Raw genomic sequence first — 23,177 nt, 5'->3', positions numbered from 1 at the left:
CTTATTCAAACATTCAATTAATCACCAATCATTATTAATTTGACCTTCTTTAAATCCTCTAATTCTCTACATCACAACTTCCACTGCCAAAGTGCAAGCTACTATTTCTTACTTGGATTACAGCAATAGCTTTTTAGCTCCTCCTTCTTTCTAGTATTGCACTCCACTAATTCACTGTACACAAAGCCAGACTGTACTTTTTTAGATATTTAGGTTGAACTATGTGAAATTGCTGATACTTGGTATTTTTTTCCTTAAAAACTGATAATTTCATGTGGTTCATAACCTCAAAAAAAGTCCTTTAATAGCTCTCCACTGCCCTTAGGATAATAACATTGTTGATGATTTGGCTGTTTAGTAGTTCACAGGGCTTATTTCCAATGCTCAGCAGGCACACCTACTTAGCATCTGGAATTTTAAATGCTTAACACAGGACATCCACCCTTTTTTAACTGATAAAAGTGGTTCTCGGTTCCAAGAGCATTCAGGGCGACATCTCAAGGAAGACAAAAATAATACCTAAACTCTGTTTTCCCTCAAGCCTATTTGCGATAGCAAACAACACTGCACATTACAGTTGCCCATGCTAATCCAGATCTGCCATCTTAAAGTAAGCAACTTAACCACACTCTCCTCACTTTACAGAGGTGCAAATGCTTCAACACACCAGTCAGTTAAGTTAGGTATCTAGGAGACGTTTTGAGTAAAACAGACATTTAGTTCTGCAAAAACTATAAATCTTACCTAACAAAACTATTCAGATCAATTAGATCAGAGACCACAGGTTTGCGTTTCAAATTCACGTAGGGCGCCAGTTTTCTAAACTCTAAACTCTCTTTATTGACTGTAACCCAAGAGAAAACTATGAAGCAAAGGGTAAGAAAAGTGGTAAAGCAGAACCCTGACAGTCTGCTGAAATAACCTCAAGCTGGCATCTCCTCTATGGACCCATTCCAGTATTTCCAGTGAAATAATGTTCATTGATTGTTAAATCAAGGAGCCCTGGTGGCATATGGTTAAGGCACTCAGTTGCTAACCAAACAGTGACATCTGATTCTTATAGAACCCCCATGAGATAGACAGAATACATAAGAGAAGTGGTACCCAGAGAGATCAAATGACCCACTGTTGCTGATCCTTAGGACTCCTTATATTCTATTACTCTCTAAAATCAGAGTATTTGAAAGAGTAGATCATTTCTAGGATTTCCTCCAGCCCTCAAATTTCAAAAGCATTTTTTAAAATCACGTGATTCCTTACAATGTATGTAAATTTTATCTCAATTTTTAAAACAATCAAGTGGCTTTACAGTTTTAATACTTCTAAATTCCTCATCATTCAACACAAGTTTTAAATCCAGCCCTTTTACTATACAGTTCTGGGTCACCAACTTAGTGATACTAGCTATATCATAATTACATAGCACAAAGAACATCAACCAATAAAGGGAAGGAATCATCAGATTAGATCAAACTTAACCCTTAAAGCTTAGAGAGTTATAACTAGTGATTTCATCTACGTGAACAGTATAGTACTGTACTGCAACAAATTTTAGTTTTTGTTACAAAGAGTGGCACTTCAACATATGTTCATAAAATGAGCCATATAAAAGCACCGTTAAAAAAAAAAAATTGAAACCCAAGGAAAGAAAACATTTTCAATTTTGGAAAAATTGAAACTCACCATACACACCTGTAGAAGTAGAATTGTTCATGGTAGAAGGTCCGTTAAGGATGCCAGATGAAAGAAGCTCATCAGATCCCCGCTGAAAAGCAAAAGCAATGCTCAGTTAAAACAGGTTTTGGATAATAGCCCATATTTAATACTAAAAATATTAAAAACTAGTAACTTCATCTGAATATTGAGACACTTACGGAAAAGTACTCAAGAATCACAAAATCTAACAGAAGTGAACTTTATAGAAAGGAAAAATTCTGTTCAATCCACATGATTGCCAGTTATAAAAAAAAAAAAAACAGAACCATCATCACACAAAATCCAACCATTTTGGTTCCAACTCAGTCCTCCAAGGTTTTCTGTTTGAAGTACCAGAACCCCTTGTAACTTTTGTGGTATACATTTACATACAAATAATGTTGTTGGAGCACTCCCTAAAAATCCTACTGTTTAATACCTAAGTATTTTTTTAAGTAGAACACAGAGACGATTTATTTCAGTATTTGTCAAATCCTTTATAATCAGTGGTATTTCATCCGCTAATCCTGAAAATGATCTTTAATGTGTACTATTTCTTAAGCAGCTACTGTTTAAGTAATGTGCTGCCCCCCATTCAGGTAAGAATTTTGACCTAATTCCAAATCTGAACTATCAGCGCTAAAAGACAGCCCAGTCTTTTTCACTGTAACCATACGATCTACTACAAAGCATAAAGAGTCTACACTTAGGAAGGACAATAAATATCATTTACAAAGTTAAAAACCATATTTGTTTAGCTTGGTCAATTTTAAACAACAAATATTTTGTTCTATGGATGACAGAAAAATCCCCAAACTATTCTCTACAATTATTAGAAAAACAACAGTGTTACAAAAGATGTTTAATGTTTAGATTCAAGTACTACTTCCATAGGGAACAATTTCAGACTTCACTGTACAAAGACAAATCACCAACGTATCTGCATAACAGAAACATAATTACTTAAACAATTCCTGTATTAAACATCTAGAAATTATTCCCTTTGGATCTTTCACTAGAAGTTTAAAAAGACACATTGGGACAAGAGGAAGGAATGAAATAAACACCCAGGATGAAAGAAAACTGAAGATCCCAACTCCCAGAAAGACCAGGATTAAGGTTTCGCTTTAAAGTACAGGCTTTTCTGATATCTGAACTGCAGATACTGGTGGCCGATAGACAGGCCTTGTAGTTTACTGACTACCTACAGATGTGGGAAGGTAAGTTTTTGCAGTTTTAAATGTAGTAAGAATTTAAATGTACACAACATGTGTTTTATGAGGAATCTGGCAAAATATGTGTTACTAATAGATCTAATATACCACCAATTGCTCCTATGTAAGTTCAAGTTGAAACTGAAAAAAATCAGAGCAAGTCCACAGAGCCAAAATACTATCTTGAGTATATCCCACATGAATTTAGAGACCATCTCAAGAATGGATTTCATGTGTTGAACACTAACGACCGAAGACCAGATGACCTGTGGAAGGACATCACACAAGAAGAAAGCAAAAGGTCATTGAAAAGACAGGAAAGAAAGAAAAGACCAAGGTGCATGTCGGAGGAGACTCTGAATCTTGCTCTTGAGCGTCAAGCAGATAAAGCAAAAGGAAGAACTGATGAAGTAAAAGAACTGAACAGAAGATTTCAAAGAGCGGCTCGAGAAGACAAAGTAAAGTACTGTGATGAAATCTGCAAAGACCTGGAGATAGAAAACCAAAAGGGAAGAACACACTCGGCATTTCTCAAGCTGAAAGAACGGAAGAAAAAATCCAAGTCTCAAGTTGCAATAGTGAAGGATTCTATGCGGAAAATATTAAACGATGCAGGAAGCATCAAAAGAAGATGGAAGGACTACACCAAGTAATTACACCAAAAAGAATTAGTCAACGGTCAAACATTTCAAGAGGCAGCATATGATCAGGAACCGATGGTACTGAAGGAAGAAGTCCAAGCTACACTGAAGGCACTGGTGAAAAACAAGACTCCAGGAAGTGACAGATATCAGTTGAGATATTTCAACAAACGGATGCAATGCTGGAAGTACTCACTTGTCTATGCCAAGAAATTTGGAAGACAGTTACCTGGCCAACTGACTGGTAGAGATCCATATTTATACCTATTTCCAAGAAAGGCTGATCGAACCGAATGCAAAAATTATCAAACAATATCATTAATATCACACATAAGCAAAATTTTGCTGAAGAGCAGCAGTAAGTATATCTACAGAGAACTGCCAGAAATTTGGGCCAGATTCAGGAGAGGACGTGGAACCAGTGATACCATTGCTGATGTCAGATGGATCCTGGCTGAAAGCAGAGAATACCAGAAGGATGTTTACCTATGTTTTATTGACTATGCAAAGACATTCAACTGTGTGGACCATAACAAATTATGGATAACATTGCAAAGAATGGGAATTCTAGAACACTTAATTGTGTTCATGAGGAACCTGTACATGGATCAAGAAGGAGTTGTTCAGACAGAACAAGGGGATATGAGTGGTTTAAAGTCAGGGAAGGTGTGTGTCAGGGCTCCATCCTTTCACCATACCTATTCAATCTGCATGCTGAGCAAATAATCCAAGAAGCTGGACTGTATGAAAGAGAGCGGGGCATCAGGATTAGAAGACCACTTATCAAGAACCTGTGTTAGGCAGATAACACAACCTTGCTTGCTGAAAGTGAAGACTTGAAACACTTAATGATGAAGATCAAAGACCACAGCCTTCAGTATGGATTACACCTTAACACGAAGCCAACAAAAATCCTCACAACTGGACCAATGAGCCACATCATGATAAATAGAGAAAAGATTGAAGTTGTCAAGGATTTCCTTTTACCTGGATCCACACTCAACACCCATGGAAGCAGCAGTCAAGAAATCAAAAGATGCACTGCACTGGGCAAATCTGCTGCAAAGGACCTCTTCAAAGTGTTGAAAAGCAAACACATCACCTTGAAGACTACGGTGCTCCTGACCCAAGCCATGGTATTTTCAATCACATCATATGCATGTGAAAGCTGGACAAGGAACAAGGAAGATCGAAGAAGAACTGACACCTCTGAATCGTGTTGTTGGTGAAGAATACTGAATATACCATGGACTGCCAAAAGAACGAACAAATCTGTCTTTGAGGAAGTATAACCAGAATGCTCCTTAGAGGCATGGATGGCGAGACTGCGTCTTACATACTTTGGACATGTTGTCCAGAGGGATCAGTCCCTGGAGAAGGACATCATGCTTGGTAAAGTACAGGGTCAGCGAAAAAGAGGAAGACCCTCAACGAGAGGTGCTGACACAGTGGATGCAACAATGGGCTCAAGCATAACAATGATTGTAAAGATGGCACAGTACAGGGCAGTGTTTCGTTCTGTGGTACGTGGGGTCGCTGTGAGTCGGAACCAACTCGATGGCATCTAACAACGACAATACATCTGTTTTCCACACATAGGTGAATTTAGTATCAATATGTTTGTATCTGCAAATCTAGTTAATTTGATTTTTAAAACCACTTAGAAATCACTTTAACATTTTTCTTGATGTGCAGGAGTATGCTAAGATGTCAACTAAACACTAATTCTAGGTGGACTGTAAATCAAAATGTAAAAGACAAAAAAAAAGTGTAAGAGACAAAACCATAAAGACGCCAGAAGATGTCTTCATAATCTTGGGGTACAGAAAGACTTCTTAAACTAGAAACAAAAAGCACAGCCATAAAAGAAATATATTGATAAACTGGATATTAAAATTCTGATTTTTTTTTTTAAACAAAAGACACGATTAAGAGAGAAAAAAGGCAAGTCATGGAATGGGAGAAAGTATCTGCAATACATACAAGCAACAACTATAAACAAGGGCTTTTATCCAGAATTTACTTTAAAAAAAAAGGGAAGGGGGTAAAAACACGAGAAATCTGTTAAGAAAGTCAAGGTAACTTAAAACGACAAGATCCTTGAACAGGCACCTCACAATAAAGCGGTAAACTGTATTACTGTTCCAGAGTACTTGCGCCCTCTCCCTTTCTTGTGAAATAACTGTTCACCCAATCCATGGCCACGTGACTCAAAAGTGCCTTCTTTGGGAAAAGAGTATCTCCTTGCCCCATTGATGCTGAGCACAGTTTTGTGAAAAGCCTTTGTATGATACTGCAAATTAATCTCTCTTAGTCTCAGTTTGCTCATCTGTTAAATGAGGATAATGGTACCCACCATCATGGGTTGCTCTGAGGAATAGTATTCCCAATACATAGAACTCCTTAATCGGTGGCAAATAAAAACTAATGACTGATTACTGTCCTTTTCAAAAACTATATATGCCAACAGTAACATGCAATATAATTAATATTACACGGTAATGCCGTAAAAGTGAAAGGTATTATTTTTTCAATAAAGAAGACGTTCTAAAGTTTTAAAAGGAAATCCAACCTTCTTTATCCTAACACGGAGCCCTGATGGCACAGTGGTTAAAGAGCTCAGCTGCTAACTAAAAGGTCGGCAGCTCGAATCCACTAGCCACTCCTTGGAAACCCTATGAGGTGGTTCTACTCTGTCCTGTAGGGTCGCTATGAGTCAGAATTGACTCAATGGCAATGAATTTGGTTTTTTTTTTTTTTTTATCCTAACACAAAGAAAATTTCCTTCTCTCAGACAAACTGATAAAGATTTGATTTTGATAAAATGTGATTAAGAACTGAAAGCAATAGTGTTCATTTCCTGTAACAAATTCTTAAAATACATATACATTTATATTAACCAGAAATGAACCTTTCTTTGTATAAGATTGGGTAGGGGATTTATGAAAATCTCATTTATGATTAACCTTTGAAAATGTGAAAGAACAAAAGGATTTATCTGCCTCTGCACTAGGATTTTTCCTGCAGATTGGCAGGTGGAACCCACCCCAGAGGCACCTCTGAATACAGGCCTGGTGATCTGCTTCCCAAAGGTTACAGCCTTGAAAACCTATGAAACAGTTCTACTCTGCACACACAGGATCACAATGAGTCAGACTCAAGGGCAACTAATAACTTTGCCGTAACATTCAATATAGCCACACAAAACATAAGCCATCATAATAAGGAAATGTCAAACCCTGTAAAGATTCCTCAAAATAAGTTTTACCAGCTCTTTCAATAAAAACAAGTGCTTTAAAGAAAGAATAAAAAAGTCTAAAATGCATAAGTAAAGCAAGCTCTATACTACCAGGTGAGTTGCTAGACCGGCTATTTTTTATTTTTATTGCCCTATTACAAGATAAGAACAATTACAAGATAGGAACAATTAAAATATAAGATTATGAGGTTTCCACATCCGGAAATTCTGTTTTTCCTCATGGATGTGGTTTATAACTCATCATACAGAACAGCACATCTATCAAATAATTACGATATTTTAAATAACTGTTAACTATTTTTCCACTAACAATTTCAGTATGTAATACACAAAAGATAAAAATGTAGTCATAAAAAAAAATTCTCGTATCAGAATTTACTGGCGAAGCTTTTATTCCCCCCAAGAATTCACTTTCAAATTACAGAAAACAAAAGCTTTTTTAATATTTTAAAGCTCAAATCCCAAGACTCCTATTACTTTGTAAAGCTTTGTAGAAGATGAGAAAAACAGAAAGAGTAGTTTTGTTTTATTCTTCAAATATTCATTTCCTTTTCCAAAAAACCCTTCTCTTCCCTGACATAAATTCCTTCTCTTAAAAACACATCGTTGAAAACACTTCATGGGATCTGGTTCCTTGGTCTGGAGGTTTAGGGTCATGGCTTCATGGGCCATCCCAGTCAACTGGCCTAATAACTTGTTTAGTGCTTCTGTTCTACCTCCTAGTTCAGTACGTAGTGCCTGGGGTCTTAAAAGCTTGCAGACACACATCCAAGGCATGACAATTGGTCTCTATTCACGTGGAGTGACAGAGGAAGAAAGTTATGAAAGAGGACATGGAATGTGTGGCTAATTACCTCCATGCACAACTGCCTCCTTTGCCATGAGACTGGAACTGGATGGTTCCCGGCTACCATTACTAAACACTTTGATCAAAGGTTCCATAGTAGAATTCTGATCAAAAGGAGGAAAATGCAAAACAGAATTTCAAATTCTTACGGAATCTATCCCTGACAGAGCATGAGAAAAGTATGGAGCAAAACTCAAATTCACATAAAAAGACCGGACTTAACGGTCTGACTGAAGTTGGAGGAACCCCTAAAGCCATGGCCCCCAGACGCTCTGTTAACCCAGGAAACAGAACCATTACCGAAGCCCACTCTTCAGACAAAGATTAGTTATAAAACATAAAATAGTACTTGTGAAGAAAGTGCTTCTTAGTTCAAGCAGATATATGAGACCAAATGGGCAGCTCCTACCCGGAGGCAGGATGAGAAGGCAGGAAGGGACAGGAGCTGGCTGGATGAACTCCGGAAACCCGAGGTAGAAGGGGGGAGTGTGCTGTCACATTGTGGGGGCTGCATACAGTGCGTATGGGTTTTTGTACGAGAACTTGAGCTACAGACTTTCACCTAAAGCACAATTAAAAAAAAAATTCTTATGGACTCTGGACTTTCTGGAGCCATGGAGGCTGGATGAGCACCTGGAAATATTGCCCTGAGATAATCTTTAAACTTTAAACCAGAAATATACCCTAAAGTCATCTTAAAACCAAAAACCAGGTTAGCTTAACTTGTAAAAAAGGCCTGCCTTGAGCATTAGGCTCTTTTAAGAACTATCTATACAAGATCAAACTGAAAACGCCAACTAGAAAGATTAGATAGGAACCTCAAGGGACTGTGAGTTTATGTTCATGAGGGAGGAACAACTCAGAAAAGGAGGGTGAGAATGGCTGCACAACTCAAAGAATGTAATCAATGTCACTAAACTGTACGTGTAGAAACTGTTGAATTGGTGCATGTTTTGCTGTGAAAGTTCCCAACAACAAAATTTAGGAAAAAACAAAACACATCATTGCCTGTAACTACAGACTCTTCAGTACAAAATAAAGCTTCTGAAAACTACTTTAATATTTATATCATAAGTGTCTGATAAGCGATTTTCCATTATAGTAAAGGAGTAGCAATGAAGACCTAGGTAACACTGACTATCTCTCCCATAAGTTCTGACTGCAGTGATAAGAAATTGCCATTTAAGAGAAGGATGAAAGATAATCAAGCAGAATGAAAAATGATGAAAGAAAGCTTTGGTTGGATGAGTGACTGTAGATAGCCAAGAGGAGGAAACTGTCAAAAAAGATGAGAGAAACACTCAGTACTATGAATAAACAAATTAAAATCATACAAAGACAATCTCAAGCCAAATAATAAAGACATCATGGGAGGAGTAGGGAATGAACCCGAACAACACTAGATCAACAGCCTCCTTAGAAACACACAGTAAATTCACCTAAGTGCAGCAGTTGTTCTGTGGACTTGTTACCTCTCCGGCTAAGTCAACACACCCATCAGTTTCACTGCCTCGAGTATCAATTATTAAAGCTCTCTCCTGGCTAAAGGGTAATTAAATACACAGGGCCAACAAAGCAAAGAAATACTGTAATTAAGCAGCACAAATAAAGTGTTTCACTATCAGATTTGATAGGAAGTGGTTTTATTTAGCATTAAAGTGAAAATTATTAATATGATAAAGGGAAATTTACACAAACTGAGAAACAGTCACTTGGGTAACATGAAATAAAGACTCTGAAAATAAGCCATTAACTGAAACTTCAGTCCATACCTCAAATGCATATGAAGTTCAAGAATGAGATATTTTTTGTTTCTATCAAGACACTGCGACCATAAAAAGAGGCTATCAAAAAAAAAAAAAATTACTTCATAATTTCCCATGATCCTGAAACTATCCTTTTTAAATAACAATTTAAATACCCAAAATAATATCCAACTCCTACCTTGACCCAAGGTAGTCCCCTCTATGAAATTCCCAGCTGGTGTTCTAGAGAGCCTAAATGAACACTTTCCAGAAGAGAAAACTCATCTTGGCACTACCCTGTTCCTAAGTTTCGCCTTAAACAGAAATGAAAGCGACGTCTCACTCACAAATGAAAGTGTCATCTCACCATACAACGCACTTCTCGGTTACAGTCTCCTGACTGCTCAACTTTACCTCCTCCATAGAACCTGCCACAGTGTTTTGCATGTAATCTATGTTCAAAACTTCTTCGCTTAAAAATTAATAATGACTCTTTTTTTTTTTTTTTATAGAGATAAGAGGAGCCCTGGCGGCACAGTGGCTAAGAGCTCGGCTGCTAACCAAAAGGTCAGCAGTTCAAACCTACCAGCCGCTCCTTGGAAACCCTACGGGGAGTTCTACTCTTGTCCCACAGGGTCACTATGAGTTGGAACGCACTCTACGGCACCTGACAACAACATAGAGATAAGAAAATAACCAGAGTATTCAATGAGGGTTTTGCAATAACTAAGAGGCACCATGCAATAAAAGAACCCTGGGGTGAAGTGGTTATGCGCTTGCTACTAACCGAAAGGTTGGCAGTTCAAAACCACCAGCCGCTCCAAAGAAGAAAATATGGCAGTCTGCTTCCATAAAGATTACAGCCTTGGAAACCCTATGGGGCAGTCCTCCTCTGTCCTATAGGGTCGCTATGAGTCAGAATCAACTTGACAGCAATGGGTTTATGCAATAACTGCAAGTTTTTGTTTCTGTTTTTTAACATTTTGCCTTTTAGTATTGTTCACCTTTTCAGTCTCCTGTTACTCTAAACAAATCCAAAACTCAGAGGCTCTAGCTACCAGTAACTACCAACTGACCCTGACAAACGACTTGAAGATTAAATCCTCACATACATTCTGGCCCCATCTCTTCATTGACTATAGAAGTGTGCTTATTCCTAAACATATTCCCTAAAAAATAGGTACTGAATTGTTCATTTGTGACATTTTTCTCTCCAAGACTGCCACCTTTGAGATTTTAAGAACATGAGAATAAAAAAGGTAGTAGTGAAAATGGGGCCAATTCTTCAAGCATACATCAGTGACAATGTTTAAAAGAACAAACATGTTCATGACAGTTTCAATAAAATGATTTTGACTTTGTATGGTTTCCTGGGTGGCATGAACAGTTAAGCACTTGACTACTAACCAAAAGGCTGGTGGTTAGGCCTGGTGATCTGCTACCAAAGGTCATAGCCTTGAAACCCCTATGGAGAGCAACTCTAACCTGCAACACATGGGACAGGTCACCACGAGGCATAAAGACTCAACAGCAACTGGTTTTCACTTTATATGGACATCTTAGCAATAAAATATCAAGACTTTTTTTTTTTTAATTGACTACCAAATTATTCCTTCAAAAGTCTTCTAATTCAATATGACAACCAACCAAAATGCTACTCATTTGGGTATTTATCCAATTTTCCTACTATATGCCACACACTGGCTAGGCAGAGCCCACACATATTGAGTTCAATATGTATAATTATTTTAGCAATAATATTTACTTATTCAATGAATATTTACTGAACAACAACTATATGTAAAGTCTTTAGCCACTGGGGAAAATCAGGGAATAAAGAGACAAAACTCCTTGCCTTTATGAAGTTTATAGTCTTGCAGACAGAGACAATAACCAAAGTAAGTAAATTACATGGTATGTTCTAAAGTAATAAATACTTTGCTAAAAGTAGGATAAAGAGCATCAGGAGCACCAGGGTAAGAGGGGAATTGCAATTTTAAATAGGAGAGTAGAGGTAAAATTCAAGAAAAAATAACATTTAAGCAAAGCCTTAAAGAAGGCAAGAAGTAAGCTATGCAGATATGAGGAAGAATGCTGTAGCCAGAGGAAACAGATACGAGGATGCCTGCATATTCTAGGAAACAGTGAGGAAAAAAGTGTAGTTGAAACACAGTGAGCAAAGGTGGAAAACAGGTTAATGAAATTAGGGGGAGGGTGTAGGCATGTGGGGTCTTGAAAGCCATTCTAAAGAATCTTACTGGAGTGAAATAAAGAGCAAAGGTTTTTAAACAGAGGAGTTACATGATCTGATTTACTTTTTATGGCTCATTCTGGCTGCTGTGAGGACCACTGGTGGCATGACAGTTAAGCAATAGGCTGCTAACTCACCCAGCAGCACTGTGTGAGAAAGACCTGGCAATTTGCTTCCATAAAGATTACAGCCAGGAAAACCCTACAGGGCAGTTCTACTCTGCCATATGGGGTCGCTAGGAGTCGGAATTGACTCTACAGCACACAACAACTGGCTGCTGTATTGACAACAGCATGTAATGAGGCAAGGAGGGAAGCAGAGACAGCAGTTAGGAAGCTATGATAACAATGAGGTGAACATGGCGGTTACAGTGGAGACTGGTTGGATTTTGAATATACTGTGAAGAATCGACTCGACGGCAGTGGGTGGGTGAAGAATTTGCTGATGAACTGGACATGGGGTGTGAGAGAAAGAAAGAAGTCATAATAAAAGATTAGTTAGCTTAAGTTATGGTATATCTGTGAAATAAAATACTAGGTGATTATAAAAATGATGAAGTATCATACTCATCACCTGGAAACAAATCCACAAAACAATGTTTATTTTGTAAGTCAGTTATAACATGTATATATATATATATCTAAAAAAACAAAACCCTTTGCCACTGAGTTGATTCCAACTCATAGCAACCCTATAGGACAGAGGAGAACTGCCCCATAGAGTTTCCAAGGAGTGACTGGTGGATTTGAACGTCCAGCCTTTTGGTTAGCAGCCAAGCTCTTAACCATGATGCCACCAGGCTCCATAAATACTCACAACTCTGCAAAGTAGGTATTATTATCCCTCAAAGAAACTAAGAATCAGAAAGGTCATATTATTTGGCATAAGTCAGAAAGAGTAGGTGGAGGGATTAGAAGCTAGGCCTGACTTATTTTTCACTCACATACCCGTTTCCCTACAGTGTAATAGACAAATCTTCCCTCAATATATTATGCCAACCCACTGAGCCATTTATTTCACATCTAAACATTTTATACTAGAACTATGTATGAGGATGTATGTAAGCAACCATTCTTTATAATAGCAAAACAAAATATGATAGCTAGTACTTACTCACAGCCAGGTACTGTTCTATGCATCTTATACATACGTCACATAATCTCGGAAGTCTTGGATTATAAGGCTCCTTAACTTTGTCAGCATCAAAAGAGCTGCCAATTATTTTATAACACACTATCAATTTTAAGATGCATCCTGGTATCAGAGATGTTAGCATGAAAAAAAAGTGCCTTAGAATCAATCAAATATGAAATCTTCACAAAACTCTAAGCATAGAAGACTATTATGTTGAACATTGGTAGAAAACGTTACATTTCATATCCCATTTGTTAAAAACACTATTACTGTTCTCTTCCTTTCTGCATTTTAAGTTTTGAGCCTCTTTCAATTGTCTTTTCCTCAAGATGATAACTAATGTGCTTAACTTTGAAAGCACAAGCCTTTATAAGCTGCTTGTGAAAGAAATATCTGTAAGATAAGGAGAAAAAGTTCCTTCTTCCACCACAGCTGCAGAAAAAGACATAATTTTGGTCATAAAGCTAATTACAAATGATACTTCTAACAAGAAAATCTTGTGATCACTGAATTTTGAGGATCATAGCTAGGTTCTTTAAAAGTAACCACTAACTCCTGAAATATCAGCAGTTCTGGCTAGTTGTCTTATGTAACATTTTAGTGCCCTACTAGTAACAGTTACATTGAAGTCTATTTTCTAAAATAATATGAAGACTTGTGAGTCTTGTTTATTAAGACAGTCATTGAAACTTCCTTCTTTTCACACATTCATAAATGAAACCTAAGAATCTTTTACATTTTTTTATAATAAACAAAAATCACATGACAAATAGCACCACAATTCAAGCAGGATAATTTCACAGTCCATTCTTTTAATCACTAAGGTAAACTGCCAAAATATTGAATCACCAGCATGTTCATAATAAAAGATTAGTTATGTAATTTATGATATATCTGTGAAATAAAATACTAGGTGATCATTAAAATGATGAAGCACCATATTTATCCACCTGGAAATAAATTCACAAAACAACGTTTATTTTGTAAGTCAGTTATAACATGTATAGTATCATCCATTTTGGTAAAAATATTAGAAACACACATACGTTATATGTATACATGATCTGAAAGCACAGCCACTTAGATGTTAGCAGAATTTATTATATCTGGTGTTTCCTTTCTCTCTTATATTTGTCATGCTTAGAGAGTAATCAATGGCAAGGGGCTATTTTCATTTTGGAAAAAAATAATCTTAAAAATTTTGCTAACATTTCTCTCAAGCTGCACAACTGGGTCTTTCAATTTAATATATTTCATGAGGGTTTTGGTCAATTCTACCATACCAAGCATTACTCTATACATTATCACCCCGAATATGATACGGACTGAGCTGCGTCCCCCAAAAATGTTTGTCAACTTGGCTAGGCCATGATTCCCAGTATTGTGTGACTGTCCATCATTTTGTCATCTGATATCAGTGATCTTCCTATGTGTTATAAATCCTGCCTCTATGATGTTAATGAGGCAGGACTCAATCTAACAGATTAGGTTGTATCTTGAGTCAATCTGTCATTACCACCACCAAGAAGAGCTAGGAGTGCTTGTGTCTTTGGACCTGGGGCCCTTATGCTGAGAAGGTCCTATACCAGGGGAAGACTGATGACAAGGACCTTCCCTCAGAGCTGACAGAGAAAGAGAAAGCCTTCCCCTGGAGGTGGCACCCTGAATTCAGATTTCTAGCCTCCTAAACTGTGAGTAAAGCCATTCACTTGTGGTATTTCTGTTATAGCAGCACCAAATAACTAAAGTATTTATTTTGGATCATTTAGTGTTCTACAAGCACCTCTGAATTTTATAATAGCTACACTGTAATCTTTTTTTTTTTTTTACACTGTGATCTTAGGATAATTTTCACGTTTCTTTAATTTGAGAAATTAGGAAATCAGAGTTAATGGTAACGAGCCCCAACATATGGAATTCCAATACACATACATCACAAAAACAGGGTTGTATTTCAATTTCCTTTCCAACTTAGTGAAAACGGAAATATACTTTACTACTTTCACAGACAGAAAACTATGCTTCCATCTCTAACTGTAATAAAATGGTATATTATTTGTCTTAGAACAAACTGACTTGCAAAAATAATGGAGTTTATTAACTAAATAACATCTGGACTATTAATTATTCCAAAACCAAGAGACACCACGGTGTAAAAGACAGAATAGGCTTTTGAAACAAGCCTTTTCTGAATCCAGCCCCTGCAATTTATCTGTTTGATCTAGAGCATTAGGTGGTGATAACATCATTGAGCTTGGTATCCTCTTTTGCAAAATTGGGATAATACTATAACAGATATGCAAAGTTCCATTACGAAAAGGATTTGTTGTATATTGCTATCTAGCAAAATAGGGATACTATGCATTTTTTTAAAACTGGGGGTAGGGAGCAGCACTGATGAGTATAGTGTTGCTGTTCCAATTACTCTATCAATTATTGACAGGAGGTTGAAATCTAAACCTAATTATGGATTTGGGCATGTCTTCTTTCACCCAAAACTGCTATCAAACTTCTTAGGAAAATATCTGTCTTAGACAGAAGTCTTTCCCTAAATGACAAATCCTAAAATCTCAGGAGTGCTAGCTCAGTCCAAAAGGTTGACGCTCTTTAGTTACTACTGATCCTTGGGTGTTGTTGCTATTGCTCCAACATGTCATCACAGTACAACAATAAGGTCCTGTCTGCAACACTGATTGAGCACAAGCCCCTGTTAATCTTCCAGTATTCTTCCTGCAATTAAGGACGTTAGCAAAAAAACTCTCCTCTGGTGTTAGTCTCAGCCATCAAAAGAAAAACAAAAAACGAACCCAATGCAGTTGAATTGATTCTAACTCATGGCAACCCCATTGTTACAGAGTAGAACTGCACTAAAGGGTTTTTCCTGGCTATAATCTTTTCTGAAAGCAGGTAACCAGGCCTTTCTTTCATGGCACTGCTGAGTAGGTTCAAACTAACAACCTTTAGGTTACCAGACTTAGTCTCAGCTACAGTTCCTCCTAATCTCCCAAAGCTATTTAAAAAAAACACCCATCGCCATCAAGTCGATTTCAACTCATAGTGACCTTATAGGACAGAACAGAACTTCCCCATAAACCTTCCAAATGCCGACCTTTTGGTTAGCACCTGAACTCTTAGCCACTGAGCCACCAGGGCTCCCCCAAAGCTACAGAGCTCTCAAATACTATATACCATGTTTTTTACAAAAATAACATGTGCCTTCTGTGTTTCTTTTCTGCATGCACCCTGTTCCATGAGGTATTTTTTTCAGCATGCTGTGCTAATTCTTCTTTATAGCAACATGCGGAAGAGGATGGCATGGCAGCGCTTTGAGGGTACCCCACAGGGGGAGGGTATGGCCGGCAAATGAATGCAGAAGACACATGTTATCTGCATAAAAATACGATATATTCATTTTACATTCATTTTCATTCTGTCTCTCTCTCACATGCACACATGAATGCATACAAACACAAAACACTACCCAAAACACAGTAAACATTTTAATCCCAGTGCCCAGAATTAGCCCAAGACCACCGCCATGTTCAGTAATTCATTAGAAGGACTCAAGGGACTCAACATATAGTTGTACTGACGCTAAGATTTACTACAGTGAAATGATACAACAAAACAAAACCAGCTAAAGGAAAAGGTGCAGGAGAGGAAGCCCAGAGGAAACCAGGCACAAGCTTCCCAAAGTCCTCTCCCAGTGGTGTCACACAGGACACACTTAATTCCTCACTCAATCCCCAGTGTTTTTACTGAAGGCTGATCGCATGTGTCCCTCTGCCTAGAACATACTGAAATTCTACACTCCCAGAAATAAAATATAAATCACACTGTTTGCCCAAACAGGTACAGTGAACCACTCTTATCATTTAAGGAAAGTATGAAACTTTTTGCCAGCCAAGTTCCCAAGTTTCCAGGCGCCAGCCGAGAGTCAACCTTGCAAGTAACCTTTCTAAGCATAGCAGTCTCAAGACTGCTGTGTTAACTCTTTTCTGTACATCTTCCAAGCCCAAACAGTCAATCTTGTCTTAATTTCTGTTAAATGGTAGCATCAGAACCTAACTTCGGAGGGCATAATGCAAATCAAGATAAGCCGAAGGCTGATCCCTATGAAATGGAGATCAGACATATTTCCATTCCAACCCTTTTTACCAATTCTGACACCAGCTGTCCCTCCCATGGCACTCTCTACTTCTCTTCTGGGTTTGAGAATCCATTGCAATGGCCACACAGAACTCACAGGCCATGCTTACAGTTAAGTGATTTATTAAGTAAGTAAACGGGTACAACTCAGGAGCAGGATCAGGATCAGGAAGCAGGTAGGTAAAGTCTTCCTTCATCAGTGCAGGACCTTTCTCTCAGATCCTCTCGGCCATGCAAGCAAGCAGGCCCTTCTCTCTGCCCTCTCAGCAGTGTGGGCCTCCTCTCAGCACTCTCAGGACAGGCTCTTCTCAGACACTTAAAGACAGCTTCCTCTAGGCCCTGCCGTCGGTCCCCACCAACTCTGCCACAGGACCCCTTCTGGGCTTCTGGTTCTCTTCAGTGTTATAGCCCTTGACCATGTTATAGCTCTTTTAGGAGGTTCCTTGCCTCCCGTCTCTCCCTGCTTCTTCTCTCTTCTTTCTTCCTTCTGCTGCTTTTCTTCCTGCTTCTTTCTGTCTGAAAAATCTCTGTGGGGTTGGCTGCATAAACACACAACTCATAAACACACAACTCGTTGTCAATTTCAAGGCATCATCCCTCCCAGCAGGGGGTCACAAACTGACCAATCCACTCTTGGTAGGCCACAGATATTTCATTTGCAAAGTAGGCTATAGCCACCTCATTTCCACAGTCTCCAGTCACTTCATTTGCAGGGGTATATTGACCAATACCTATAAGGTGCATACCAATCACAGGGCAGACTGCAGCCCAGGGCCAGACAGAAAGTTATCAAACCAAGTTGTTTACAGTTTACCCAGGTAATATAACAAAGCTTCTAGGGTAAAAAAGCAGGGCAAAGGTAACTCCTCAGGGATTAGGGGGAAAATCTCTCAAGCCATTTTTCCAAAGAACCAAGGCAAAAGACGACATAAAGGAAATCAATTCACTATGATTTCTCTTGCCACTCTCTGGTAACGCTAGAACCCAAATGCACTTCCTTGAAGTTAAGGTTCTATTTTCACAGCCACTGCTCCTGATGCCACCATGTTAGCAATTACTATGAAACGAAGTTCTGTGCTACCTTCGTGAGATACTGTATTGTAGGGTTAAATGGCACAGGCTATGAAATCAGACTTCATGAATTCAAAGCTTGGCTTCATTATTTACTGTGTGATGGATAAATTATTTGGTCTCTTTATGCCTCAGCTTCTTCAGCTGAAATGGGGAAAATAAAGTATCTTCATCCTTATGCTGCTGTGAGGATTATATGTAGAAATTCACGTAAAGGACTTAGAAGCTATTATTATTTAAAATGAAGTTTCTCAAAAGCCAACAACCAACATTATACTTTATGGAGAAAGACTGAGAGCTTTCCCCTTGAAATCAGGAAGAAGACAAGAGTGCCAGCTCTCACTACTTCTATTCAATATTGTATTAGAAGTCCCAGCTAGAGCAATAAGACAAGAAAAAGAAATAAAAAGTATTCAGATTGGAAAAGAAGTAATAAAATCATCCCTTTTTCTGGATGATGTGATCGTTTATACAGAAAATCCCAAAGAATCTCCAAGAAAACTTCTAGAGCTCAGAGAAGAATTTAGCAAAGTTGTAGGGTACAAAATCAATAAACAAAAATAAGTTTGGTTTCTAGACACCAACAATGAGAAATCTGAAAGGGAAATTAGGGGAACAATTCTATTTACAATAGCATGTAAAAGAATAAAATGCCTAGGAATAAACATAACCAGGGACACGAAGGACTTAAACAATGAAAATTATAAAACACTCCTGAAAGAGATTAAAGACTTAAATAAATTGAACGATGTCCTGAGTTCTTGGGCTGGAAAACTTAATATTGGTAAGATATCAATACTGCCTAAAGCAATCTATATATTCAATACAATCCCAATCAGAATTCCAGCAGCCTTCTTTACAGAAATGGAAAAATGAATCCTCAACTTTATGTGGAATGGCAAGAGGTCCCAAAGAGCTAAAGCCATGTTGAAAGAGAACAACGTTGGTGGACCTACACTTAGCGATTTTAAACATACAGATATGGTAATCAAAACAGCCTGGTATTGGCATAAAAACAGATACACAGACCAGTGGAACAGGATTAAGAGTCCAGAAATAAACCCACACACCTATGGTCAACTGATTTTTGACAAGGGTGCTAATTCCATTCAATGAGGAAAGAAGAGTCTCTTCAACAAACGGAGGTGAGAAAACTGGACTTCCACATGCAGAAAAATGAAACAGGATCCATGCCTCACACTATACACAAATTCGAAATGGCTTTAGGACCTAAATGTGCAAATTAAAACCATAAATTTCTTAGAAGAAAATACAGAGGTAATGCTGTCAGGTCTAGCTCTTAACAATGGATTAGCTAATAACAAAAGCACAAATAGCAAAAGACAAAATAAATAAATGGGACCTTTTGTTCATCAAAAGACTTTATCAGAAAGTAAAAAGACAAGTTATCAACCAGGAGAACATCTTGAGAAATCATATATTCAATAAGAACAATAATCAAAGTATGTATAAAACTTTGACAGCCCAACATAAAATCGGCAAAGGACCTGAATAGACGTTTCACCAAAGAGGACATTCAAATGGCCACCAAACACATGAAAACATGTTCAATGTCATCAGCCATTAGAGAGATGCAAATCAAAACCACAGGAAATACCATCTCACTCCCACTTTTTTTTTTAGGATAGCTAAGATAAAAAAAAAAAAAAAAACAGAAAACTAACGTTAGCAAACATGTGGGGAAACTGGAACCCTTACTCATTGCTAATGTGAATGCAAAGTGGTACAGCTGTTGTAGAAAACAGTGTGGCAGTTCCTCAAAAAACCAAAAGCAGAACTGCCATATGACCCTGCAATTCCACTAAGTATATATACCCAAAACACTTGATGGCAGAGAATCAGAGACTTGTACCCCAGTGTATACAACCTAAGTGCCCATTAGCAGATAATCAAAATGTGGTACATACATACAGTGGACTACTACTCAGTAAAAAAAACTCAGTAGAAGAAAGGAAATCTTGATAGTTGGTACAACATGGATGGAGTTTGAAGACATCATGCTGAGAGAAATAAGTCAACTACAAAAGGACAAATATTGTATGACCTCACTTATATAAAAAGACAAAAGTTTAGGGACCTAAGTTTATTACTGGTTACTAGGGGTGGGAGGGAGGGAGGAAGCAGTTTATGGTGATGGGAAAATCACATTGATTAAGGGTAGAGTTGCACAGCTGATTACTGTAATTGCTGTCAATAAGCTGTACACCTGTAAAAAGATGAATTGGCAAAAGTTGTCACTGATATATTTACAACAACATCAACAACAAAAAGAGTAGCTGCTGAGGCTACTCTTACGTACAATCGAAAACCTCATGAGCCTGGTTCCTTGGTTTGGAGGTTTAGGGTCATTGTTTTATGGGCCATCCCAGTTAATTGGCCTAATAACATGCTGAGTGCTTCCGTTCTATGTCCTAGTTCCTTGTGTAGTGCCTGGAGCCTTAAACGCTTGCAACCGGCCATCCAAGGTACAACAACTGGTCTCTACTCTCCTGGAACAAAAGAAGGAGAGTCAGTAATAGGAGGATGATATGCTATGTGTGGCTAATTACCTCCCTAAACAACTGCCTCCTTTGCCATGACATCAGAAGAACTGGATGGTGCCCAGCTACCATTACTGAACATTGTGATTAAAAATTTTATAGAAGAATCCTGATCAAAAGGGGAAGAATGCAGAGAAGAATTTCAAATTATCATGGATTCTAGACTTTCTGGAGTCATGGGGGCTAGATGAATTCCCTGAAACTATTGCCCTGGGATAATCTTTAAAACTTAAACCAAAAATATCACATGAAGTCTTCTTAAAACCATACAATAGATAATCAGTAAAAAATATCTGCCTTAAAAAGCATTGTGCTCTTTTAAGAATTATCTAAATAGGATCAAAGTGATTAACAGCAGGAACCTTAGGGGGCAGGAAGTTTATGTTAATGGGGGAGGAACAACTTAGAAAAAGAGGGTAAGAATGGTTGCACAACTTGAAGAATGTAATCAATGTCACTGAATTGTATGTGTAGAAACAGTTGAATTAGCATATGTTTTGCTGTATATATTCTCAACAACAAAATAAAACTTTTTTTAAATGAAATTTCTCTCCCTCTCTAGTCCCAGTGCCTACATAATTCTATCTCCGGTAAACGAATAATTAGGATAACTAAGGTCTTACACTCATACACATGACATTACATTAGCAACAGCTAAAGTACTAAAATATATCATCAATTTACAATGGGAAAAATGGACTTTATAATTAACGATACTTGACTATCAGGTAGCCATATGGAAAAAGTGGACTCCATACTTCACACTACATACTAGGATAAACTCCAAATGGATCAAGATCTGAACATAAAAAATAAAATCATTTAAGTATAAGAAAACATGAATGAATTCCTTTTAACTTTTGAATGGGGAGCGTCTAACCTGACTCGAAATCCAGAGCCATATTAAAAACAATAATAAATTAAATTATCCAAAAATTAAAAGCCTCTGCACGGCAAAAAGCTTCATAAGCAAATCAAATGATAAACTGGGAAAAAGACTTGGCAATTCATTACAAAGGACCTACCTCCCTATTTTATAAAGAGCTTCTCAAATTTGAGAAGAAAAAGACTGATCTAACGGAAAAACCCCAAAATATGTGGAAATTAAACAGCACACTTCTAAATAATCTGTGGATCAAAAGAAAATCACAAGAGAAAGTGGAAAATATTTTTAATTAAGTGAAAATGAAAATACTGCACATCAAAATCTGTGGAATACAGCTATACGAATAGAAAATCTGAATAGCACTGTTTCATAATTTAAAACTTTCTCAAAAAGAAAGTGCCATCCCCAAATAGCTACACAGATGAATTCTACCAAACACTTAAGGAAGAAATAACACCAACTTATGCAAACTCTTTTAAAAACTTTATGAGGAGGGGACACTTTCCAATTCATGTCAATTTTGGTGACCCGACAGGTTCTGTCTTTCAAGAAAGAAAGACCAATGGAGAAGGGATAAATGAAGGAAACATAAAATCTTTTTTACTTCTCATTCTTAATTGATCTAAAACAGTTTGTTTAAAGTAATAATAGTAACATATAGGGTGATTACAGAACATGTATGAGTGAAATGAAGAACAGAAATGTCAGAAGGAATGGGAGGAGGGAATTGGGAATGCTGTTATTAAGTACCTGTACTACACATGAAGCAGGATAGTGTTCTTTGAAGAAATTTTGAAAGGGAAGAACAAAGTAGGAGGACTCGCACTTCCTGATTTTAAAACATACTGCACAGCTACAGAAATTAAAATAGCCTGGTACCAGTATAACAATAGACACATAGACCAATGGAATAGAATTGTTAATCCAGAATAAACCCACATATCTAAGGCCAACTTATTCTTGATGAGGGTGTTAAGTCTATTCAATGGGGAAGGAAGAGTCTCTTCAATAAATGGTGTTGGGAAAATTGAATTTACGCAAGCAAAACAATGAAACAGGATCCATGCCTCACACTATACACAAAAACAAATTTAGATTAGCTGTACATGTACAGTGCCAACTCTAGGGGAACCACTATAAACTTTTAAAGGAAGTACAATTAATATGCTAAGAGCCAAGATAAAACTGAATCATATAAGATGCTCAGTTAAAACCAGAGAAGGCAGAAAACGAGAAGAAAAAAGAGAAATAAGTGCCATGAACAGAAAACAGGAACATGGTAGGTATTTATCCAATTAACTAATGATCACTTATATGCACCAACTGAAAGACAGATCTTAAGAGTCAGGCTATAGGGGAGGACCAGGTCCAACTATATGTTGTTCATAAGAAACCCACTTTAAAAGAATGGACAAAAGACTTGAACAGACATTCACAAAAGAAGATTATATGAATGTCTAATAAACACATGAAACAATACTCAACACCACTAATCATCAGGTCAAAGCAAATAAAAATGTGACGCTATTAGCCATTCTAGCTACGCCCACCAGAAGGGCTAAAAGGAATGACTGGCAACGTCAGGTACTGATGAGCATATGAAGCAACCTGAACTCTACTAAAGCTGCTGAGAGTGTAAAGTGGTACAACGTATTGGAAAATAATGTGATGGTTTCTTATAAAGTGAAACATACACATAATCCTATTGCCCAGCAGTTCTACTC

General features: G+C 37.5%; 1 protein-coding gene across 5 annotated transcripts in view; it reads right to left on the bottom strand.

Moving 5' to 3' along the window:
* PTBP3 (polypyrimidine tract binding protein 3) overlaps window positions 1-23,177 on the bottom strand; it is a 107,918-nt gene that overhangs the window by 76,725 nt on the left and 8,016 nt on the right. For 3 of the 5 annotated variants that reach the window (XM_010587740.3, XM_023545051.2, XM_010587737.3), the window contains one exon: window positions 1,684-1,765. In XM_010587740.3, coding sequence (XP_010586042.1) covers window positions 1,684-1,714 — 31 coding nt within the window. In that variant the 5' untranslated portion in view covers window positions 1,715-1,765. Of the gene's footprint in view, window positions 1-1,683; window positions 1,766-23,177 lie in introns of those variants that run through there. The other 2 variants (XM_010587736.3, XM_010587738.3) reach the window with 1 other exon arrangement.

This window comes from Loxodonta africana, chromosome 9 (assembly GCF_030014295.1).
Source record: "Loxodonta africana isolate mLoxAfr1 chromosome 9, mLoxAfr1.hap2, whole genome shotgun sequence".
Lineage (NCBI taxonomy): Eukaryota > Metazoa > Chordata > Mammalia > Proboscidea > Elephantidae > Loxodonta > Loxodonta africana.
The sequence above is the reverse complement of the archived record's forward strand: the minus strand, read 5'-3'. Positions and strand labels throughout refer to the sequence as shown.